The sequence below is a fragment of the Polypterus senegalus genome, chromosome 15 (genome assembly GCF_016835505.1).
Source record: "Polypterus senegalus isolate Bchr_013 chromosome 15, ASM1683550v1, whole genome shotgun sequence".
NCBI classification, from domain to species: domain Eukaryota; kingdom Metazoa; phylum Chordata; class Cladistia; order Polypteriformes; family Polypteridae; genus Polypterus; species Polypterus senegalus.
Genome location: NC_053168.1, coordinates 94,966,595 through 94,990,828, shown reverse-complemented (window position 1 = coordinate 94,990,828; position 24,234 = coordinate 94,966,595). Strand labels below are relative to the sequence as shown.

At 40.7% G+C, this 24,234-nt stretch overlaps 1 protein-coding gene across 1 annotated transcript in view; it reads left to right on the top strand.

Moving 5' to 3' along the window:
• Positions 1 to 4,623: 4,623 nt before the first annotated feature.
• LOC120515454 (lysophospholipid acyltransferase 1-like) overlaps positions 4,624 to 24,234 on the top strand; it is a 267,682-nt gene continuing 248,071 nt past the window's right edge. The window contains 2 exon segments of the mRNA XM_039736483.1: positions 4,624 to 4,715; positions 5,830 to 5,925. Coding sequence (XP_039592417.1) covers positions 4,684 to 4,715; positions 5,830 to 5,925 — 128 coding nt within the window. The 5' untranslated portion in view covers positions 4,624 to 4,683.

Here is a 24,234-nt window from a genome sequence, read left to right as displayed (position 1 = left end):
CTCCTTGTACCATATGACGTGCGAGTCATTGTCTTACAGCACAAAACATGAGGCTGAGTCTCAGTACTTTAGCAAAATCAGTTTTATTCAACTTGAAATAGGAACAGCAAGGTTATTTATTGCAGTGTGATCTACCACTCTCCTATACAAAGACACAGCAAATGGGCATAGTTGGGGCCAGGTCAGTGGCCAAGTTATACTGTTCCCTACATTTATAATGTTCCTTGCATCATCCGTCAATGACAGGCGCTTATAGCATGAACTCGATCGGCTTGTAGTTATTTCCGCAGCACTAGGCTGCTGTTCTGTGAACCTGTGGTTGCCTCAGTAACAGACAATTAGTCCTCCACAGACACAGGTGTGCTTCGGCGTGTTGTCTCGTTCAAAAGCTGTTTAATACATTTACAATTTCATACCAAAGATAATTTTTTAAACAAGAAGGCATTGACTGAGATGATTTACAAAACTTGATGTCAATTTGATTTATGACAAAGAGTACATACTGTATGTAGTATGAAGAATCATCCAAACCTCAAAAGGCAAATGTTAGTAGTTACCTCTAAAACAGAAAAACGTCTCAGTGATGTAATATATACAGTATGACCCTGGCCAAAGAAGTGATTCTAGAGCTTATTCATGAATTTAAGGCAACTTCTTTCCATTTCCAGAAAGTTTTGTGTTCAGATGTGAGCCATTTCCAAGGCTCGCTAGGATTTACATTGTTGCCTTTTATGTTACTGAATGTGGGGCCTGCTACATCTAATGGACAAGGTTAGTTAGTATGCAGATAATGTGGTGTAATGGCTAAGTACCTGGATTTTCAACCAAGCTGGTTTGATTCCTAAATAAAATCGGTACGGAATGGCCTTTATAGTACTTCATGTAATTTACACTTTAGTGATACTACAGGAAATCATGCAATGGAATTTTTTTCAATAAAATCAGTGGTACTGTGCAATAATATACAATCAAGTACATTAATTTATATATTTATTATGGATGCGAAGTAGATTTGAGTAACATGAATAAAAGATTGAATCAAGTAAGCAACTTCAGTAACATTTAATTTCAAATGAAGTACATTGGGTCAAACAAAATACTGTAAGCAAGCTGCCTAGATAGATTGGTACAGTGGTGGCTTAATGACTCTGTTCAAATCAAAATTTTCTGTGGCCTATGTGCTAACTTTTCACATTTATCCATAGGGTGCATGGACAGGCGGGTGTCCTTGATAGCTTATGTATGTGTGATGCCCATGGAATCAAGCCTACTGCATTCTTTCTCCTCAGTATTCAAGCCATATTGCAGTTACAAGCAGTTTAATATGCCGTCTCTTTGCTTGTATCATTTTTGAATGAATCTATACTTACTGTAGTATTATTTGGGCCTATCTGAGTTTTGCTGATAAAATTTAGCCTTATGACAGACTTATCCACATTTTTCTCTTGTTTGATTTTTGAATGACATTCTTTTTTTTTTCTAAATGTTGCCACTTGTTGTTTTTAATGCAAAATAATGATTAATTTTGAAAAATAATATGCTGAATTTAATACCAATTATTTTTAATTATTACAAAAGAGTAATAAAAGGAAGTGCCAACTGACAACTTCTACCAAGTGTCAGTGTAATTTCTGGCATTGTGTAAAGTCCACAAGAAAAATAAATGTGTTCCTTTAGGTAATGTTTTTGATTAAATTGCAATGAATTTCAGCCTGTCCTCAATCACTGCACATAACATAAAAGATCTGCTATTACTCCTCCATCTTCTATCCATGTGAAATTTACATTCTGTTCAAATTAAGCAAAAACGTATCTGTGTGTGTGATTTTATAATTAGCAGCACAAATTAGATACATCAATTATTAAACATGTTAATTTACATAGAGAACATTCATGTTGACTGTAGATAAGTCCAGTATTTTTTATTTAAATAATTTCATAATGTAACACTGTCAGATCTGCATAATCTATTTTGTGGGGTTTTGGTTTCTTATATCCTAAAACAAGACCATCCATCCATTGTCCAACACGCTATATCCTAACACAGGGTCACGGAGGTCTGCTGGAGCCAATCCCTGCCAATACAGGGCGCTAGGCAGAAAAAAATACATTTTTTAATTTCTAACTAACTTATAAGTATGATCACCACAAATCAAGAAAAATTAAATGTGCCATAATTCAAAGGAAAAATGAATATGTAGCTGCGTTTCTACAAAATTACCAAAGTTCAGCAGCTCTAGCTTAAAAATGGGATTTAACAAAAGCCTGACGCGCCAAAATGATTCCACAGACAAAATATCTTTGTTTTTAAAAGTTTAAGTTAAAATTCAAAGTAAAAAAGTTCATACAAAAAAGAAAATTAAAATAACAAAAAAAGGAAAAGTTCTTGTTAAGAAAAGAATTCATTTGAATAAAAGTGTACTCTTTCCAGTGAATTCTCAAGCATATAATATTAGATTAGACACCCTACCTTTTATCATTGCAGATCAGTTTAAATACCTCGGGGTAAACATCACAAGTAAACACAAAGCTCTTTATCAACAAAATTTCGCCGTCTGCATGGAAAAAATTAAGGAACACTTGCATAGATGGTCAACCCTCAATCTTACTCCAGCTGGAAGAATTAACATTGTTAAGATGAATATTCTTCCTAAACTTTTTTTTTTATTTCAAAATATTCCAATATACATCAATAAATCATTTTTTAAGCAGTTGGATTCAACAATAACCTCATTTATTTGGAATTCAAAACAGTCACGTATCCAAAGAGCAACCCTGCAAAGACCTAAGGCAGAAGGTGGCTCTACCCAATTTTCAGTTTAATTACTGGGCAGCAAACATACAAGCTAAAAAACTTGGACACAAACAGATGAACATACACAGGCCTGGTCCGCAATAGAAGTAAAATCCTGCAGTACTTCTTTATATTTCATGCTTTGTGCCCCAATAAATGCAAATTATCGGCAATATACTAATAACCCAATTGTGCTTCACTCACTCAGAAGATGGAACCAATGTAGAAAACAGTTTTAGCTGCAAAAGCTGTTATCTGTGGCACCTCTGCAAGAGAACCGTCTCTTTCAACCCTCAAAAACATATGCTGTTTTTAATATTTGGAAAAGATTTGGGATTACATTGCTTAGAGATCTTTATATAGACAACATCTTTGCATCCTATGAACAATTACATTCCAAATTTAACTTTCCACCTACACATTTCTTTCACTATCTTCAAATTAGGAACTTTGTTAAGCAGAACCTGCCCGATTTTCCTCATCTTGCACCCTAGTCCATGCTAAAAAAAATATTGCTCAATTTCAAGGACTTAGACACCATCTCTGCAATATATAAAATTATTTTACAGTCCCTCCCTTTCACAGATCCAAGAGGACAATGGGAAAAAGATCTCTTAATCAATATATCAGAAAAGGAGTGGAAAGTAGCAATGCAGAGACTTCACTCGAGCTCCATATGCGCAAAGCATGCAATTATTCAACTCAAAATTATATATCTAGCACATCTGTATCGCCTAAAACTGTCCAAAATGTTTCCAGGGCAAGATCCAACCTTCGAAAGCTGCAACCAAGTCCCAGCCTCACTGGGTCACTTGTTTTGGGCCCGCACCAAATTAACATCATTTTGGACCAAAATTTTTAAGTGCCTTTCAGACAGCATTGGTGTCACAATCCCTCCTAACCCATTAACAGCTGTGTTTGGTGTTCTTCCAGATGGATTTAAAGTGGAGAAGGAAAAACAAACTGTGATTGCATTCACTACACTTTTGGCACGCAGACTTATTTTGCTAAACTGGAAGAATCCTAACTCTCCTCTTTTAAGTCAGTGGGAAACTGATGGTTTATACTATTTGAAATTGAAAATATCAAATATTCAGTTAGAGGATCTGTCCAGAATTTTTTCAAAACCTGGCTGGATCTATTCAATAATATTTTAGAATAAGCTCTTAAAGCACAGAAGAAGCAATTATCTCCTCATTTCTTATTCTTCTCCATTCATCTCTATTGGCCTGTTAAACTCGTCAATTTAGGTATGTTTAAAAGCCTTAAGTTTTACCCTGTTGTCCATGTTATCTTTCTCAGGGATTGGGGTCGTCTTGTTTTTTTAATCCTATTTTTTGTAAAAATTGATTGATTTGTATGGAATGATTACAATAAAATTAAAAAAAAATAATAAAACTGTATGCCTATCCCATTTCTGAGTTGGAAATGGGTCTTTTAAGTCTCTGTGTACTGGGACCTGTTCTAAACAACAACTGACTCAATTATCACACTGTATCTCAGTTATAGCAAGATTATAGCAAGAAAGTTCTGTCTGTTACTAACTTATAGGGGGGAAAAGAATATACCATTGTCTATGACTATGGAAGAAATTTATATTCAATTCAAATTAGGCAAACATTAATATGAGTTTAACTCAAAACTTAACTTTCTAAGATTGGCTCTTACAGAATATAAATGCTTTCCAAGAGCTTGAAATATTCAAAGTTCAATACGACTATGTCTGAAAGACTGTTGAAAAAAGGTTGAGTACCAATTATTTTTTAATTACTGATTGTTTTTTTACATTTATTACAAATATCCTAAACAAAATTCATTTCAGTTTTTTCCTCATCTTTTTTAGGTATTCATTGCATTTTTTTATTTTGGTCTTTGTCTGTTATGTAATCATGGTGAAGGCTGGAGTTGACAGCATACACAGGTAATCATTTCCTCTTCAAATATTATGTTGTTCTAAATGACAAGTTTCATTCCACGGTTACAAAGTGTTTAATTAGTATTTTGATATTTGAAAACATGCAAAATTTGTCACTTTTGTATAACAAGAAAATAATCGTAATGAAACTATATTATTTGTATACTAGATAGTTTGGTTTGTCCCTAACTAATTTAATTCCAGTGCTAGGATGTCAGATGTAGCATGACACAATTACACCTTGCTGTTATAAGCAATGCAGTCAAAGCCTTGAAAAAATAGCCTGAAACAGTGGCTGATGACATCAGTTTCATAATACTAAAAAAACTAAAGCAATAACTATAAAAGCCCTCTTTTATTTTTAATTTGATTGTATTTTGATGTATGTAAGTACTGTACATGTGGAACTGCTTATCCAGGTCAGTTTTGAAAATATGAAGGTAATTTGTTAGATAATAACTACATTTGTTATTACTACACTTAGTTATTGTGTCTACATTGTTAATACTGTATGTCAGTCAGTCATTATTCAACCCTCTATATCCTAACACAGGGTCACGGGGGGTCTGCTGGAGCCATTCCCAGCCAGCACAGGGTGCAAGGCAGGAACAAGCCCTGGGCAGGGCGTCAGCCCACCACAGGACAAACACACACACCCACCAAGCATACACTAGGGGCAATTTAGGATGCACCTAACCTGCATGTCTTTGTGGGAGTAAACTGGAGCACCTGGAGGAAACCCATGCAGACACGGGGAGAACATGCAAACTCCATGCAGGGAGGACCTGGGAAGCGAACCCAAGTCTACTTACTGTGAGGCAGCAGCGCTACAACTGCGCCACTGTGCCGCCCTTGCTAATATGTTACTCTCTAAATTTTAGCTCTTACTTCTAGCATTTGTCTATAAGGTGACAGGTGTCTGAAAAACCATAGTGTATACCATCAGGCTTTTTGGGGTATATTTTGTTGCCAAAATCAAAATAACATTACTTTTTCTTTGTGATGTTATGATTATATCAAAAACTGACTTCGGTCTCTTGTAAGTCACTTTAATAATGACTATAATTTATGCAAAATGTATTTTTTGAAAAAATCCATAATATAATGTTTTTATTTATAGGTTTTCACTGGTAGCTGCAATGGGATACCTATTAATCTGTCAAATAAGCAGAGTGTACATATTTGATTATGGACTATTGTCTACCGATTTTTCAGGGTGAGTACTGTCTGGTATTCATGTCTTAAGGAAACTGGACAACACTGGTAAACATCAAGAAAAAATATCACATTATTGAAACAAAAGGAAACATTTGAAAATAAGACAATCATTAACAGTTTAACAAGTTATGGGTGTTTCAGTATAATGATCAGGACATCTGCCTTACTGTAAGTTTTGATATATGTTGTAACAGTGCTAATATGACTTGGGTTAAAAAGCTGCAATTACTCGCAGCACTAAAAGGCAAAATAGTTTTTACATTTTTAGAATACAGTAATCCCTCCTCGATCGCGGGGGTTGCGTTCCAGAACCCCCGCGATAGGTGAAAATCCGCAAAGTAGAAACCATATGTTTCTTTGGTATTTTATATATATTTTAAGCCCTTATACACTCTCCCACACTGTTTATAAATATTCCCCGCAGAGTTATACAGCATAATCCCTTTGTATTCTCTTAGATATTAGGTAAGATTCATTGAAATTATGTATATAAACACACTGTTTATATACAGTAAAACCTAAATATTATTTTAAACATATTGAGTGTCTCCGATATCACATGTTACAGCCATTACGATAGACATGCCACCAGCAATAAATACGTACAATGCAACAAAAATAGTATACAGTAAATGTGTGTACAGTGACACTAAACGCACGTACATGTACTCACCAACAATGACACGATGACTTGTCCGATAACAATGAGTTTTATTTTACTGCACAACAAAGGAGAGCGTTACAGCCCTTAAAGGAGCCACTTCAGGCGATTGTGTAGCACTGCCGTTGTTCTTCTTCTGGTAGTCTTCAATGCAAATCCCTAAAGCAGATTCCATTTGGACTACTGCCTTATTACATCCACTTACAACTTGTTTTGCAACCTGGTTAAAAGGACACTGCGGCCGTAGATCTTATATTCCTTTCCTACTTTTTAAATAAAAAGAATCGTAGCCTTCAACAAATCCAAAACGTTTACCTTTTCGGCAATCATTAACATCTTCCGTTTACGCTTGGGCACGGCCCCTGAAGCAGTAGCAGATCGTTTTGGAGCCATAATGAAAGGCTTGACTATGCAAAAAGATAAACACAAAAGAGCACAACTCTTTACACAGCGAAACACGTTGATGCTGAATTAACTAGACGAGACTTCCCGGTTAACACTGCATTCAGCAGGCAGGAACTTAACTGCGTGCTCTGATAGGTTAGCTTCTCAGTCATCCGCCAATAGCGTCCCTTGTATGAAATCAACTGGGCAAACCAACTGAGGAAGCATGTACAGGAAGTAAAAAGACACATTGTCCACAGAACCTGCGAAGCAGCGAAAAATCTGCATTATATATTTAGTTATGCTTTCATATAAAATCCGCGATAGAGCGAAACCGCGAAAGTCAAAGCGCGATATAACGAGGGATTACTGTATTGAAGTATACATCCATCCATTCTCTTCCGCTTATCTGAGATCGGGTCATGGGGACAGCAACTTGTGCAGAGATACCCAGACTTCCCTCTTCCCGACCACTTCTTCTAGCTCTTCTGGGGGAATCCCGAGGCATTCTCAGGCCAGCCGAGAGACATAGTCCTTCCAGCGTGTTCTAGGTCTTCCCCGGGGCCTCCTCCCGGTTAGACGTCACCAGGGAGGCATTCAGGAGGCATCCTGATGAGATGCCTAAGCCAACTCATCTGACTCCTCTCAATGCGGAGGAGCAGCGGCTCTACTCTGAGCCCCTCCCGGATGACTGAGCTTCTCACCCTATCTTTAAGGGAAAGCCCAGACACCATGCGGAGGAAACTTATTCCAGCCGCTTGTATTAGCAGTCTTGTTCTTTCGGTCAATACCCCATAGCTCATGACCATAGGTGAGGGTAGGAACATAGATTTACTGGTAAATTGAGAGCTGTGCCTTAAGGCTCAGCTCCTTTTTCACCACAACAGACTGATGCAGAGCCTGCATCACTGCAGACGCCGCACCGATCCGCCTGTCGATCTCACGGTCCATTCTTCCCTCACTCGTGAACAAGACCCAAGATACTTGGACTCCTCCACTTGGTGCAGGATCTCGCTCCCAACCCCAAGATGGCACTCCACCCTTTTCCGGCTGAGGTCCATGGTCTCGGATTTGAAGGTGCTGATTCCAATCCCAGCCGCTTCACACTCAGCTGCGAACTGATTCAGAGAGCTGAAGATCACGGCCTGATGAAGCAAACAGGACAACATCATCTGCAAATAGCAGTGACCCAATCCTGAGTCCACCAAACCGGACCCCCTCAGCACCCTGGCTGCACCTTGAAATTCTGTCCGTAAAAGTTATGAACAGAATTGGTGACAATGGGCAGCCCTGGCGGAGTCCAACTCTCACTGGAAAGGAGTTCGACTTAGTACCGGCAATGCGGACCAAGCTCTGACACCGGTTGTACAGGGACCAAACTGCCCTTATCAGGGGATCCGGTACCCCATACTCTCGGAGCACCCCTCACAAGATTCCCCGAGGGACAGGGTAGAATGCCTTTTCCAAGTCCACAAAACATATGTAGACTGGTTGGGCAAACTCCCATGCACCCTCCAGAACCCTGTTAAGGGTGTAGAGCTGGTCCACTGTTCCACGACCATGACGAAAACCACACTGTTCCTCCTGAATCCGAGGTTCGACTATCTGACGGACCCTCCTCTCCAGGACCCCTGAATAGACTTTTCCAGGGAGGCTGAGGAGTGTGATCCCTCTGTAGTTGGAATACACCCTCTGGACCCCCTTCCTAAAGAGGTGGACCACCACCCCGGTCTGCCAATCCAGAGGCACTGTCCCGATGTCCATGCGATGTTGCAGAGGTATGTCAACCAAGACAGTCCTACAACATCCGGAGCCTTGAGGAAATTGGGGTGTATCTCATCCACCTCTGGGGCCCTGCCATTAAGGAGTTTTTTGACCACCTCGGTGACCTCAGTCCCAGAGATGGGGAGCCCACCTCCGAGTCCCCAGGCTGCGCTTCCTCATTGGAAGGCATGTTAGTGGGATTGAGGAGGTCTTCGAAGTACTCCCCCCGCCGACCCACAACGTCCTGAGTCTAGGTCAGCAGCGCACCATCCCCACCATATACAGTGTTGACACTGCACTGCTTCCCCCTTCTGAGAAAGTCGTTCTCGATGGCCTCCCCAAACTCCTCCCACGCCCGAGTTTTTGCCTCAGCAACCGCCTCCAGAGTCCCACAGGACAAAAGGTCTTCAGCTTGACAGCATCCCTCACCGCCCGTGTCCACCAACAGGATCACGGATTGCCGCCATGACAGGCACCGACCACCTTACGGCTACAGCTCCGGTCAGCCACCTCAACAATAGAGGCACGGAACATGGCCCATTCGGACTCAATGTCCCCCACCCCCTCGGGACTTGGTCAAAGTTCTGCGGAGGTGGGAGTTGAAGCTACGTCTGACAGGGATCTCTGCCAGACTTTCCTAGCAGACCCTTACAACACATTTGGGCCTACCAGGCCTAACCGGCATCCTCCCCCACCATCGAAGCCTCAACTCCGTCCTTCTCTTCACTCAAGTGTCCAAGACATGTGGCTGCAAGTCCAATGACACGACCACAAAGTCGATCAGCGAACTGAGGCCTTGGGTTTTCACGTGCCAAGTGCACATATGAACACCCCTATGCTTGAACATAGTGTTCGTTATGGACAATCTATGATGAGCACAGAGGTCAAATAACAAAACACCGCTCGAGTTCAGATCGCGCAGGCCATTCCTCCCAAAACCAGCTTCTGTAGCCGAGGATCGGACCGCCAAGGTCCCCACCTTTGACCAGCACCCAACTCATACTGCACCTGACCTCCTTGGCCCCTCCCATAGGTGGTGAGCCCATGGGAAGTGAGGTCATATACCAGAAAAAGAGTATTGGCATTGGCATGGAGGGACACTTACCGATGCTAAACCTTGAATTTGTATTTGGATGAATATCCTAGGACCATCTCATAACCCACATATTTGACTCTATGTGTAAAACCTTCCACTGTAAAGGTGTGTGGTCAGTAACAAGTATACTCATGGCTGAAAAGGTAGTACCTCAGCTTTTGGATGGTCCGTTTATTAGCCAAATCTTCCTATTCCCGTTCTTTGCTTCATGCTTGGCAAAGCTCCGGCTGCACCAGGTGCTCAAAGAAATCTACCTTATTACTTCGATCACTCTAGATATTAAGATAAAGCATAGAAAGTTAAAGCAGCATGGTATTTATTACAGGAATAATCATAATAGCAGTGGAACAAAGAATAATAGAAAATAGGACTGATAGAAAAGTCTGGATATATATAGTCTTTAGGAAAAGCTTACGAAAAAGTAAAGATGATAACGATGAAAGTCGCAGGCGGCTTGTGATCTAGCACTCCAAGTTGTTCATGATGCTTTTATGAGGAATAGATGGAAACGGCCGCATTTTGCCAGCGTCCTCTTCTGATGTCTTTGTTCCTTTTTCCTCCCTCCTTCCTTACTATATTACTCCTCAGATGAGGCATGTTTATTCTAAAATTCTACCGGGTGGTTTTGCAAGATTTGATTATTAGATATTCTGATTGGCTGGCTTTCATTAATATAAATGAATTCACTGTCCATTTTAGAGAAAAGCCAAGAAAAATGACACCTTTTATTGGCTAACTAAAAAGATTACAATATGCAAGCTTTCGAGGCAACTCAGGGCCCCTTCGTCAGGCAAGATGTAATACAGAAACTGGAGTTCCCTGTGTTTATATACACACACTAGGACAAGAAACAACATTAGTAAATCTTTAAATGAAAAATCTTAAATGTAAAAAATTAATAGATTCCTTCAGGCTAAGATTAATTTAACAGAGAGAGAAGAACAATGTATGGTCAAGATCTTTGGATAAGATAACTGTCCAACAAAGTCCTTTGAAGTTTGTGATGAGTTTTTCAAAACAATTTGGGTCTGTACACAGGTTATCTGTGTCAGTCTGACAGATGCAAACAATCCTCATATCTCGCCATGAAACTCTTGTCTTTATTTAAGCCATGTTGTAATGTATTAAATTTTAACATGAGTTTAACTTCCCATTCTTTTCTGTCTTGTTGTGTTTTGAAGTTGCCCATAAGCACTGTGATTTTAAAGTCCCTATCACAGTGTCCATGGCTGTTGAAGTGGTAAGCTACATCTATGTTGCCACGTTTAATGTGAAACCTGTGTAAATTCATTCTCTGGTGGAGTGTTTGTCCAGTTTCTCCCACATAGAGTGCAGTGTCAGGACATTTCATGCATAGAATTAGTTAAACCACTGTCCATTTTATATATAAAACTTTATGTTCTCTGAGATGTTGCTATGTCTTAGTTTCCCAGGCTGTAAAATAATTAGATGTCCATCCTTTCTCAGGTTATAAAGTAATTGATAGCCTGAGCCACCAGCATGTCTTCCTTTCTTTGTTTGAACAGCTGTTTTAAAAGTGAGGTATAACTGAGAAGACGACATGCTTTCATTTGTCCTGAATGTAGTTCATCTGTTGTCTTGTACTTGGGCCCCTCAAGCAGATTTGGCTTACCAAGGACATTTGAAGTACTACACAGCTCCTACAATTCGAAAAAAAAGAAAAATATATCAGCAGATGTAGTTCTTATACTAGGATCCCATCAAATACAGTATACTGCAAACATTGCCATTGCCATTTCATAATGATTCCATAGGCATTCTTAATCCTTGGCTAGTTGACTCTAGTAACTCCTGGTGTGTTCTGTTATTTCTGCAGCTGTTATCTTTATTTCTTCAAGTAACAGTGATGCTGTGTGCAAGATGAAAACTGGACTGCCTACATTTTAAATACCTATTCCAAGTTCAAGTGGTTTGTCAATTCCAAATTAGTGCCACATTACTATTGTGAGAAGAAAAACTCTCCAGACATTATAAAGATTTGAGGTAGCCACCCATATATTATATCCCGGCTGCAAAAGTTTGAAATTATTGAACAGAGATGTTCACAAAACTGAGTCCAAAGCAGGACTGAATACTTGGAGGTAAGATGGTGGTTTTAAGGGCTGGTGGAGGAAATGACGTTGTCAATGCCGGAGCCAGAAGTGACATCATCAGAAGTGCCGGAAGTGACGTCATCAGAGGCGCCGGAGACAAAAGTGATGTCATCAGTGGTGCCGGGACCTGGCAAGATTTCCCGGGAATGGTCTGCAGGGAACTGAGAGAGACAGTCAGCACACTCTGCCACCCCCTTCTCTGGTGTAATATTACATTTACTCAGGCCCTTTAGCTGTCTCCTACCCACACGTGTGTGACAAAGCCCCTTAGCCCAGACCCGTCTCCGATACGGCAGCCCGCTCAGAGAGGTCTTGAGAACGAGAAAGGGCATCAGTGTTGGAATAAAGAGAGACCTTACTATGAATAAGTGAATACTAACATGGTTGAAGGTCAAGAAACCACCTTTTGACCCAAGTCTCCATCGTATCATCCCATACCACATTGTTTGGAGCCTTCTTCTTTGTTACATCAGTCAAGGGCACTGCTCTCTCTGAAAACCGAGGTACAAACTGGCGGTAGTACCTGGCTAGTCCGAGAAAGGCTTGGACCTGCTGCTTGGATTGCGGACGGGGCCATTGTATTATGGCTTCTATCTTTAAACACTGTGGTTTTACGGTACCCCGACCCACCAGGTAGTCCAAATATTTATCTTCTTTCAATCCAAAGAAACCCCAGCCCAGCTTTTTCGAGTGTCTGTAACACCGCAGTGACCTGCTGTATGTGTTCCTTCCATGTGCTGGAATAGATGGCGATGTCATCCAGGTAGGCAGCACTGTACGCATTATGGGGGCAGAGCACTCTATCCACCAGACGCTGGAAAGTTGCAGGTGCCCCATGTAACCCGAATGGAAGTACCCAATACTGCCAGTGTCTGCTAGGGGATACTAAATGCGATCTTGACCTTCACGGAGTCCGTTAAAGGAATTTACCAGTACCCCTTAGTCATGTCGAGTGTGGTCAAAAATTTTGCTTGGCCAAGCCTTTCAAGGAGGTCATCCACTCAGAGCATCAGATAAGCATCAAATTGGGAGACTTGATTAAGCTGACGGAAGTCATTGCAAATCCTCCAGCTCCCATCAGGCTTATTAACCAAGACAATTGGACTGGACCAGGGACTATAACTTTCCTTTATTACTCCTAGTTCCAGCATACGCTTGATTCCAAGCTCCACTTCTATTTTCTTTGCCTTGGGAAGTCGATAGGGCCGCTCTCTAACAATAACTCTGGCTCCTGTCATGCGCAATCAGAGAGGTCCTTCCGGGTTTTTCACTCACCACCTATGGTACGGACAGGATAGCTGTTTCAAGCTCCTTTCTCTGTTTGGAGTTTAACTCTGTATCAAAATTAGGTGTACTGTGTGAGCAAAGAATGAGTTGGACTGAGTAGAGATGGGATCAGGATCCCTCTCCTCCCATGGCTTCAGCAAGTTCACATGATAGATCCACTTGCTCGGTCGACGATTGGGTTGTTTCACCAAAAAATCGACAAGTCTTTTCCTCTCCTTAATTTCATAAGGTCCTTGCCAATGGGCAAGTAATTTAGAATGGGAAGTGGGAACCAATACGATGACACGATCTTCCAGGTGGAATTCCCAGAGGGTCCTACCATGATCATAATAAGGGGACTGTGCTGCTTGCACTTTTTCCAAGTGACTTTAGAACAGGTTGAATTTTTCCAAATCAATCATGTAACTGCGCGATATACTATAATATACAGTATTGGTAGAGAAAAGAGTCTCTACTTCCCATCCTTCTTTCAAAACATCCAAAAATCCCTGAGGTTGTTGGCCTCATATAATAATTCAAATGGCGACAACCCCCTAGAGGCTTGTGGAACTTCCCAATAGGCAAAGAGTATAAGGGGAAGGAGCTGATCCCAGTTCCTCCCGTCCTCGCTTACCACCTTGCGAAGCATTTGCTTGAGAGTCTGATTAAATTTTTCCACTAGACTGTCTGTTTGAGGATGATACACCATGGTTATTTTAAGTAACTTGGCAACTTCTCTGAATGTCTCTGAGGTGAATGGCGTCCCTTGATCCATAAGGACCTCTTTAGGGATGCCACTCTGCACAAAGACCCCTACAAGTTCCTGTGCGATTGCTTTTGACGAGGCTGAGCACAGGGGAACAGCCTTGGGATATCGAGTAGCATAATCAACGAGGACTAATATATATTTATGTCCTCGGGCTGAGGGCTCTAAGGGTCCTACAATATTGATCCCAATTCTCTCAAAGGGAGCATCAATCAGGGGAAGGGGAACAAGAGGAGCTTGGTCCCTTCTAGGAATTTGCCGTAATTGAAAGTCTGGACAAGCGGCGCAAAAACAGCAAATCTCCTCATTAATTCCTTGCCAAAAAAATCAAAGCGTAATCCGCTCTAGTGTTTTCTTGGTTCCCAAATCGCCTCCTAGGAAGTGGGCATGTGCTAATTCACAGACTTGCCGCCGGTAAATTTGTGGGATTAACAACAACTTTCTCACCTCCCCCTCATGCTCAGCTATTCAATATAATAGGTCATTTTCTATCACAAAGTGAGGACCTTGTGGTATGGGCTGATGAGTGTGTTGGCCCTTAACAAGTACTGCTGCATTTTTTGCATGTTTTAGGGAGTCATCATTCCACTGCTCCCTTATGAAAGGAGCTGGCGTTTCTCTGAACTGAAAGTGCATTTCAGAGAAAGGGTCCGGTCAGACTTCAAGGAGCGGGTATTCCTCCCGGCTCGTCGAGGCACGGGTGATGACGTGTCCACCTGTGACGGCCAAGGAATCTTCCTGTCTACCTCTTGGACTTCCACATCTCTCTCCGCCGGCTGGTTACACTGCATGGAGACAGCTGAAGTCAAGTAATCCCCGCCTATAGCTAGGCCTAAGTTTTGTCCGGGAGTAGTAATTAGTACACTGCTTTTAATGCCTTACCAGTCCCGCCCCAGAATCTCTGCGAAAGTTGGGCTTGGCAGGACCGCCACTGGGTTTTTTTCAACAATCCTCCATAGCTGATGAAACATCAGGTGGTTTTATATTTATGGGTTTCCCCACGTACACATGTAATACTGGTCTTTATTTTATCCACTGTCAATGTCAATTGACTTTTAATCCTAATGCATCAAGTTTATTTCTGACTAGCAGAATACCCGCGCTTCGCAGCGGAGAAGTAGTGTGTTAAAGAAGTTATGAAAAAGAAAAGCAAACATTTTAAAAATAACGTAAGATGATTGTTAATGTAATTGTTTTGTCATTGATATGAGTGTTGTTGTCATATCTATCTATTTATATTATATATATATATATATATATATAGCAAAATACCTGCGATTGGCAGCGGAGAAGTAAAAGAAAAGGAAACATTTTAATAATAACGTAACATGATTGACAATGTAATTGTTTTGTCATTGTCATGAGTGTTGCTGGCATATATATATATATATATATATATATATATATATATACACATACATATATATACATATACATATATACACATACTGTATATATACACACACATATATACATACTGTATATACAACATATACATATCTACATATATACTGTATATACACATATATATACAAATCTACATATATATCTACATATATATATATTAGGGGTGGGACTCGATTAAAAAAATTAATCCAAATAATTAGAGGCTGTGTAAGAATTAATCTTGATTAGTCGTATGTAATCGCACACGTAAATTTGCCCCAAATCGCAAATGTTTTTTTTAATTTAAAACGGTTTTAGTGGGTGACAGAATCAAATAATAGACATGGACATGAATATTGTAAACTGAAGCTGTTTTAATTTCTGAAAAAAAAGCTTTTAAACTGCATTTGAATTCAAAACAGCAACAAAAATATCATCCTTGGTTAAAATTGGGCAGACTTAAAAATAAAGTGGTAGTTTAAGTACTTTAAGTACATTTTCAGAATAGTATTGTCTTTAAATAATAATAACCAAAATTTCAACATAAAGTGCAGTTTTCTTCTTAAAAAAATAAGTCAGAAACATAAAAGGTAATTTGACCAGCTTACTCTTTAAACTCTGAGTAACATTAGCCAAAATTATTTTGTACATTAGGCTAAAACAGTGTGATCATTGAACATTTTGTAATTAGATGTATTTAGAATTACTAACGGTCACGGAAGTCCAATGATCCCCAGTAAGAGCCACAAAGTCCGCTTTCTGTAATGCATCTAATTTTGCTTGCTTTTCAGTGTGCACAAAACCATGCTTTTATCAAGGCTTCGCTCGGGTAGTCGAAATGATCAGTCTTAGGAACGCGCTTTATTCCGACTCTAACATTTTTGTAGCTGTGATGTGTGCATCAGTGTAATGGATGTACCAGGAAATCATGCATTGACAAAAGTTCCTGTTTGCTTGGAATTGAAAGTGTGATTAAATGCGTTATTTTTAAGCGTTATGGAGTACATGCATCGAAGCTTCTCAGCTGTGCTTGTGCTAAGAAAGGGAAAATTTTAAAAATAACGTAACATGATTCTGCGTTAACCTAATATTTTTTTATACGTCCCAAACCAAGGAGATGCGAAGGTAAAATGAATCAGGTAGCGCGCGTACATAGTCAGTACACCCCCTCTTGGGAATCGAACCTCGAATGTCGGCGTTAGAGGCGAAGACTCTACAATTGCGCCACAGCGTGTGGCTTGTCTATGCTAAAGTATGTGTTGTAGATCTGGGTATATATATACATTTATATATATATACCCGTGTACCGCAGTGGAGAAGTAGAAGTTATGAAAAAGAAAAGGGAACATTTTAAAAATAACGTAACATGATTGTCAATATACAGTAATTGTTTTGTGAGTGTTATTGAATGTTGCTGTCATCAATGATTTGATTATCATTATTTCTTTCAATCAGGCTCGTATTTGTAGGATGTGTTCAAGTTACATTCCGTGTTTGTCAATCGTTGTAAAGATAAGAGGTTTCATTACATTACATTATATGGGGAAAAATAGCTTCCAGTTATGACCCTTATGCGTAGAATTTCGAAATGAAACCTGCCCAACTTTTGTAAGTAAGCTGTAAGGAATTAGCCTGCCAAATTTCAGCCTTCTACCTACACGGGAAGTTGGAGAATTAGTGATGAGTCAGTGAGTGAGTGAGTCAGTGAGTGAGTGGGTGAGTGAGGGCTTTGCCTTTTATTAGTATAGATAACCTCATTGAATCCATTATTGCCAATCACTAAAATTTCAGTTTTCTCTTTATTTAGCTTGAGAAAATTACTATTCATCCATTCAGAAATACAAGTAAGACATTGTGTTAGTGAATCGAGAGAGTCAGTGTCATCAGCATTGCTGTGGTAGCTCATGTTGTGCCCTGAGATAATCTGACCTAATGGAAGCATATAGATTGAGAAAAGCAGCGGACCCAGGATAGAGCCTTGTGGAGCACCAAATAGAATATCATGCGTCTTTGAGTTATAATTACCACAACTAACAAGGAATTTTCTACCTGCCAGGTAGGATTCAAACCAATTTAGGACCCTGCCAGAGAGGCCCACCCATTGACTAAGGCGATTTCTAAGAATATTGTGATCAATGGTGTCAAATGCGGCACTCAGATCTAGGAGTCTAAAACCTGACTGAAATTTATCAAGAATAGCATGTTTATTGAGGTCGTCATTTAACTGCATAAAAACTGCCTTCTCTAGAATTTTACTTAAGAAGGGCAAGTTAGAGATGGGTCTAAAATATTAAAAAGCGGAGGGGTCAAGATTATTTTTCTTGAGTAGGGGTTTATCTACAACAGTCTAAAGACAGTCTGGGAAGACCCCTGTATCTAATGACGAGTTTACAATGTCAAGAATATTATCAATTAGCACGCCTGATACTTCCTTGAAAAAACTTGTTGGTATTGGGTCAAGGATGCAGGTGGAGGGTTTCAGTTGAGAGATTATTATTATTTATTATAGACAGACACCTACATGTCTTCAAAAGCACACATTTATTTACAAAGTTCTCACACATAGGACATGGTGCCCTTGCACCAATCACCCTCTTGAGTCCTTCTACAGGTCCTTTACCACAGCTACTCCTCTCCACCGAGCTCTGTCCTCTTCCTTCTGACTGCAGCTCGGAGTGGTGACTGTCGGCCTCTTTTATAGCCCACCCAGAAGTGCTGCAGGTGCTCATTGACCTACTTCCGGCTGCTCCTCCAGATGTGGCTGCTTTCCCGCCCAGAAGGGCTCGTTAGGCCATGCAGCTCCCCTGGCAGTGGCCACGAGCCCTTACAGGGTTGAGCTTCCATGCTCAGACCTTGTGGCCAAAAAAAACAGGCAGGGCGGCTGCCCTCTTGTGGTCCTGGGGAGGCACAGTCCTTCTCTTGGTCCGTCCAGGTCTCACAACTGTGCACAGCCCCCAGCCAACCACCATACCATCCATGATTTTAGTTCAAAAAGACAGTTGTGCAGTTAATTCATTGCAGAGTTGCAGACGGGAATATAAACCTGTATATCATCAGCATAGCAGTGAAAAGAAATGTTTAATTTCCTAAAAATAGCTCCAATAGGGTGAAGGTATATAGAGAATAAAATAGGACCCAAAATGGATCCCTGAGGAACACCACATTTAAGAGAAACAGTAAATGAAAAAGAGGAATGTGAAGTCACTGTAGGTGTCTACCAATTAGATATGACCTGAACCAGTTAAGATCAGCCCTTTTAAGCCCAACAAGATGTTCAAGCCGCAACAGCAATATCTCATGGTCAATAGTGTCAAAGGCAGCAGACAGATCAAGGAGGATAATAGGAGGAGTCAGTAGTAATAGAGATGTCATTGAATACTTTAAGGAGGGCCATCTCAACACCATGATAACGCCTAAAGCCGCAGGTCTCAAATAAATTATTGGAGTTAAGGTGATCAACCAATTGATTATAAATAATTCTTTCTAATATTTTAGCCAGAAATGGCAATTGGGAAATCAGGCGAAAATTGGCTAAAACTCCAGGATCTAACTCTGCCTTTTTTAGACAGGGACGCACCGCAGCATGTTTAAAAAATGAGGGCACAGCCCCCTCACTAATAGAACCATTGATAATGCCTAGTAAAGATGGACCCAAAGCATCAAACGCTTCCACTAAGAGGCGTGGTGTACAATATCGAGAGAACTAAGAGTAGGTTTAAGGGTGTCAATAGTACTTTTTAACTGTGAAGTGAGACAAGATCAAAAGATTCCAAGACAATGCCATGATTCACAGTAGGAAGTTCATAGCCAGTTGGAACAATACCACAGCGGATTGTATCAATTTTACTGACAAAGAATGAAAGAAATTGCTCACATGAAAGAACAGTACTATTTAATCTCGTCACAAAATGATGGTGAATAACCACATTAATTGAATTAATTAATTAAATGAATGTCACGGTAATACATATCAGCAAGCAACAATGAAAATGTTGCTGCCGGAATCAAGGAGTGATTCGACTTTATATCCATTAACTATTGCTACTCCCGTATGTGCCAGCCATAGGGGGTTGACAAGTGTACATAAACTGTTCCCCGGCAGGTTGCATGCCTCGAGGCCTGGAAACTTTGGAACAGGCTCCGGTTTACATGAAAGAGACCTAATTTGTGTGATGTAATAACCCATGGAATCCACTAGAGGACTGTTCTGCTCCCTCAGATTGCGAGGCTGGCTTCGATGTTTCTAGGAGCTTTATAAGCTCCTCCACGTTGTGGAAGTCTCCCCAAACTGACTGGGCAAATGTTTTGAGGAGTCCTTTTGATAAAAATAAACAGGCTACCTTCTGCACCATTTGGAAGCAAGACAGCTCAAAAGGCCTTAGCCAATGAGCTAGTTGTTCCCAGAGAGCGTCTGTAAGTCTCATCCATATTCTTCCTTTGAGAAAATATTAGCCCAGTTTCATATTTAGAAAGCGGAGCCTGCACCAAGTTATTCATGACCCCCGGACAAGCTCCCCATCCAGAAACTCGGCCCCAGTACTTTCTCACCTGGTTATTTCTTTGGTCCTATCCCAATTTCTTCAGGGAATCGAAATCCTGCCGGTTACGCCACTGTGAGAAGAAAAACTCTATAAAGATTATAAAGATTTGGGGCAGCCACCTGTATATTATATCCCGGCTGCAAAAGTTTGAAATTATTGAACAGAGATTTTTACAAGACTGAGTCCAAAACTAAATAGTTGTAGGTAAGATGGTGGTTTACAGGGTTGGTGGAGGAAATGATGTCATTTATGCTGGAGCCGAAAGTGACATCATCTGATGTGGCGGAGCTTGAAGTAACTTCAACAGAAGCGCCGGGACCTGGCGAGATTTCCCGGGAATGGTCTGCAAGGAACTGAGAGAGCCTGTGGTGGGCTGGCGCATTGCCCAGGGTTTGTTTCCTGCCTTGCACCCTGTGTTGGCTGGGATTGGCTCCAGCAGACCCCCGTGACCCTGTAGTTAGGATATAGCAGGTTGGATAATGGATGGATGGATGGATGGAACTGAGAGATACAGTCGGCACACTCTGCCACCCCCTGATCTGGTGTAGTATTACATTTACTCAGGCCGTTTAGCTGTCTCCTACTCGCCTACTCACCTAAACAATTTTAACTATTTACTCCACCCCTGGGTCCCTAAACACAAGTCCATCTATCAAAGCTACAATTGGAGTTGCTATACAAAAACAGAAATGTTTTTATAATGTCTCTCCATCTGATTAGAAAATTGAATGGTCATAGGAAGGAAACCCTTTCTCAAATGAGGCCTTCATCTCAGCTATCAAATAAACCTATATCCTTTCCCTGCTCAATTCATTCAATCAGTAGAGAGGTCCGACTGCTACCAATTCTGGCCAGAATAAATTGGAACATCCTGTTTGAGGCCTCAAGTGTCTTCCCATCCAACAGATCGCCACAGAAAGCTGCACCCAACAGTTGGACACCCTCTCCTGTTTGCTACTTTAGCAGTAAAAATATTTTTAGATCCATCTGACTTATTCCACTACTTGGTGTTTATATTAAATGCCTGCTACAATTTCTTATTGTTCTTCTCTAATAAGGTCACTTTCCCATTGAAAAACTAAAAATTAACTATGACCTACTACATTGTACAGTTCTCTCGTGTCAGTACATCAGACAGGCTGACGAGGGGTGCCTTCCTGCTGTACAGTGCCGTGCAGTAGAGCTCATCTGTACCTTTTGTCTTCACCCTTCAACAATGTCTCTGAAACACAAATCTAATGCAAGTGCTGGTGATAAAGAAGAGTAAAGAAGAGAAAAGCCATCACCATGGAAATTAAAGTAGAAATAATAAAAAGGTAAGAGAGGTGAAACTCCATCATTCATTGGCAGAGCACTTGATTACAGTTGGTCAACAGTTTGTTAAAGTAATGTACCTGTTCCAACTTACATACAAATTCAACTTAAGTACAAACCTACAGTCCCTATCTCATACATAACCCGGGGACTGCCTGTAGTTCATTCCACTTATAATAAAGTCTATAGAAATGGATACAAGAAAGTATTTTCTGACTTTCAGTCAAATTAAGCCTGGTGTCCATTTTTCCAGCAGCCACTGTTTCTCATTTTCTGGGTGTTGTTCTTCCTAGACTTTTAATCCAGACTCTGTTATCAAATGTAATTATTAATTGTGCTGCAGTTTGCTATACATTGTCCACCTAGCCAGAGTGATTGAAATAACACTAATTTTTGTATTGAGAGAGACAGTGCTCACATATTTTATTAAAATACCTGCCATCTGTCCTTTCTCCACAATGACTTCCAGAGCTCTGTGCCTACCAGACAGGCTTAACAAATATGTGTCACCCATCTCTCTTCCTGCTTTGGTGCTCATTTAACAGGACCCTAAAAACTACCCAGCTGTTAGTGTGAATCACAACAGGCTTTTCAGTATGTCATTCTTAACATCAAACAAACAGCTTTCAACTCAGCTCACTAGCTGGATTTTCCACCCCTTTGTTCTACATACTGAACGCCAGAAACTGGAAGGTAAGCCACTGCTTTCCATTCCCTAATTCCCCGATATGAATATGCTGTTTGAAACACCAAGGAGAATTTCATTCCAGCTAACTGCTAAAATGGTCATTCCAATTCATTCTTAATTCAGATACTTTCAAAAGCTTTCATATACAAACACTTGTTTTGCTTTTATTTCCCCTATTTCTTTAATTCACTTAGTTTTCAGTCCTATTATTCAATTCATGCCCAGCAGTCTGCAATGGCTATACAAACCCACCAGTTGCTCCACATTTAATTTCTAAATCATATTCTATCTTAGCACTGGTTATGTTTACCAAAAGTTGAGAATTAACTATTGGTGTAGCATATTTTTAAATAGTGGGTAAACCTCAGAATTATACAGAGATTGCAGTGCAGTACAGAATAACAGAAGAAAACACTTTTACTCTTTTGCCTTTCTATCACTACTCTGCATTTACTTACAGTTTAGCATTGGCTGTTTTTATGCTACTGCCTGACACTTTTTCATACCAGTTGTTGTATTTGACCATCACTATACAAATGCACACCATATTGTCACTTACACTTTGCTTCATTACCACATACAAGTAACCCTCACATTATAGCAGCTGTTTTCTTTCCTTGTACACTGCCTTGCCAATATAAATATTTTTTTCTCTGCAGCACTAATCAACACAGGGCTTTGAAAGGAGTGCTCCCAATAACTAGATTCATTTCTACTGGTTTTGCAGAATGTTTCACTACCCTATAGAGTGTATAGCTGTTCACCTTTAATGTTATCAGGATCAAAGTTACATCAATTGTAAATGTAAATCAAAGTTTAAAAAGTGCCTTTTCTTAAAACAAATTGTCCAATTGTGCTGGTCTCCACTATCACTGTGCTTATCTCAGTTGCAGGGGAACACCTTTCAAATGCTGGCTTCAGGGATTTTCTTTCCGCCCCAGCTGAGAGCTGAAAACTGCTCCTCCCCCGCCGTTTTCTGTTGTTGCAAGCTGCTGTCACCAAGACCTGCACAAATAATAACATACTTGAGCAATTGTCTCCTGTCCCATCAGCAATCTGCACTGCTATAAACTGCATTCCCATGTGCAGCGTAACCGCAGCGCGTCCTGCAAATGCCTTAACACTGAGTGGTTGTTACTTAACACTAGAATTACCAGAGCCTATGAAAAAACTCGTAGATCCGTCCCACCTTATAACGATTCTCACCTCTCCGTCAGCGTCTTTTGTTCTTTAAATGTGTTGATAAGCAGCAAATGGCAAGCAGCATGCTATCACATCCCCAGCCCCGTACAGTTTTCTCAGCTCAAGTCTGTTTACCTGCATGTGAGTTGCTTAGAGTTGTATAGAGTGAGAAGTCAGGCAAAATGACACCTTTCATAAATACTATATCGTTAATTGGAACATTTGCATTTCATGTGTGTTCCGTGTCTACAATGATCTATGTATAGTAAACACATCGTAAAAACAGAAACGTTTTTCATGTTTTAGTAATAATTGACTAAATGTAGACATGAAGTGTATAATGTGTGACGCCTGAATTCCAATTATCAAAGAAACACTTTCACAAAAGATCCAAATATAACAGAACAAATGCGCTTTTTTCCAAAACTATAACCAAAGAAAAAGAAATCAGATTAGTGCTGCATGTTGTCCTGATTTCTCGAGCAGTATGCTGGTTAGAGCTGCTGACTCCAATTCATAAGGTTGTGGGTTCGAGTCTTAACATCTCCCAAAATTAATGTTTTGAGTAGTGAGCTGTTCTTATTGTTAATATCCTTTTTAATAAAACCCTTGTGTGCGTCCAGGTGTCCATGTGTGTATGTCTTCTGGTGAAGTGCGCATGCGCGGGGCCACACAGCACGTGTTCAGTCTCTTCCTGTGCATTCCCTGTGCAAAGAGAGAGACAGATACACACACAGGCTCGCGAGTCAGACACACACACACACACACACAGGCGCGCACGAGTCAAATACACACACAGGCGCCCGCGAGTCACGCACACAGGCGCGAGTCACACACACAGGCGCGTGCGAGTCACACACACAGGCGCGCGTGAGTCACACACACACAGGTGCGCGGTGTCTGTGTGTGTCTTCTGGTGCGCATGCGTGGGGCCACACAGCACGTGTTCAGTCTCTTCCTGTGCATTCCCTGTGCAGAGAGAGAGGCAGACACACACACACAGGCGTGCGCGAGTCACACAGACACACACACAGACATAGAGGCACGCGCTTAAGAGACACACACACGCAGGCTCGCGAGAGAGACACACACACACACACAGGCACACGCGTGCATTGTTGCAATGTTACTTTTCTTGGTTGTTT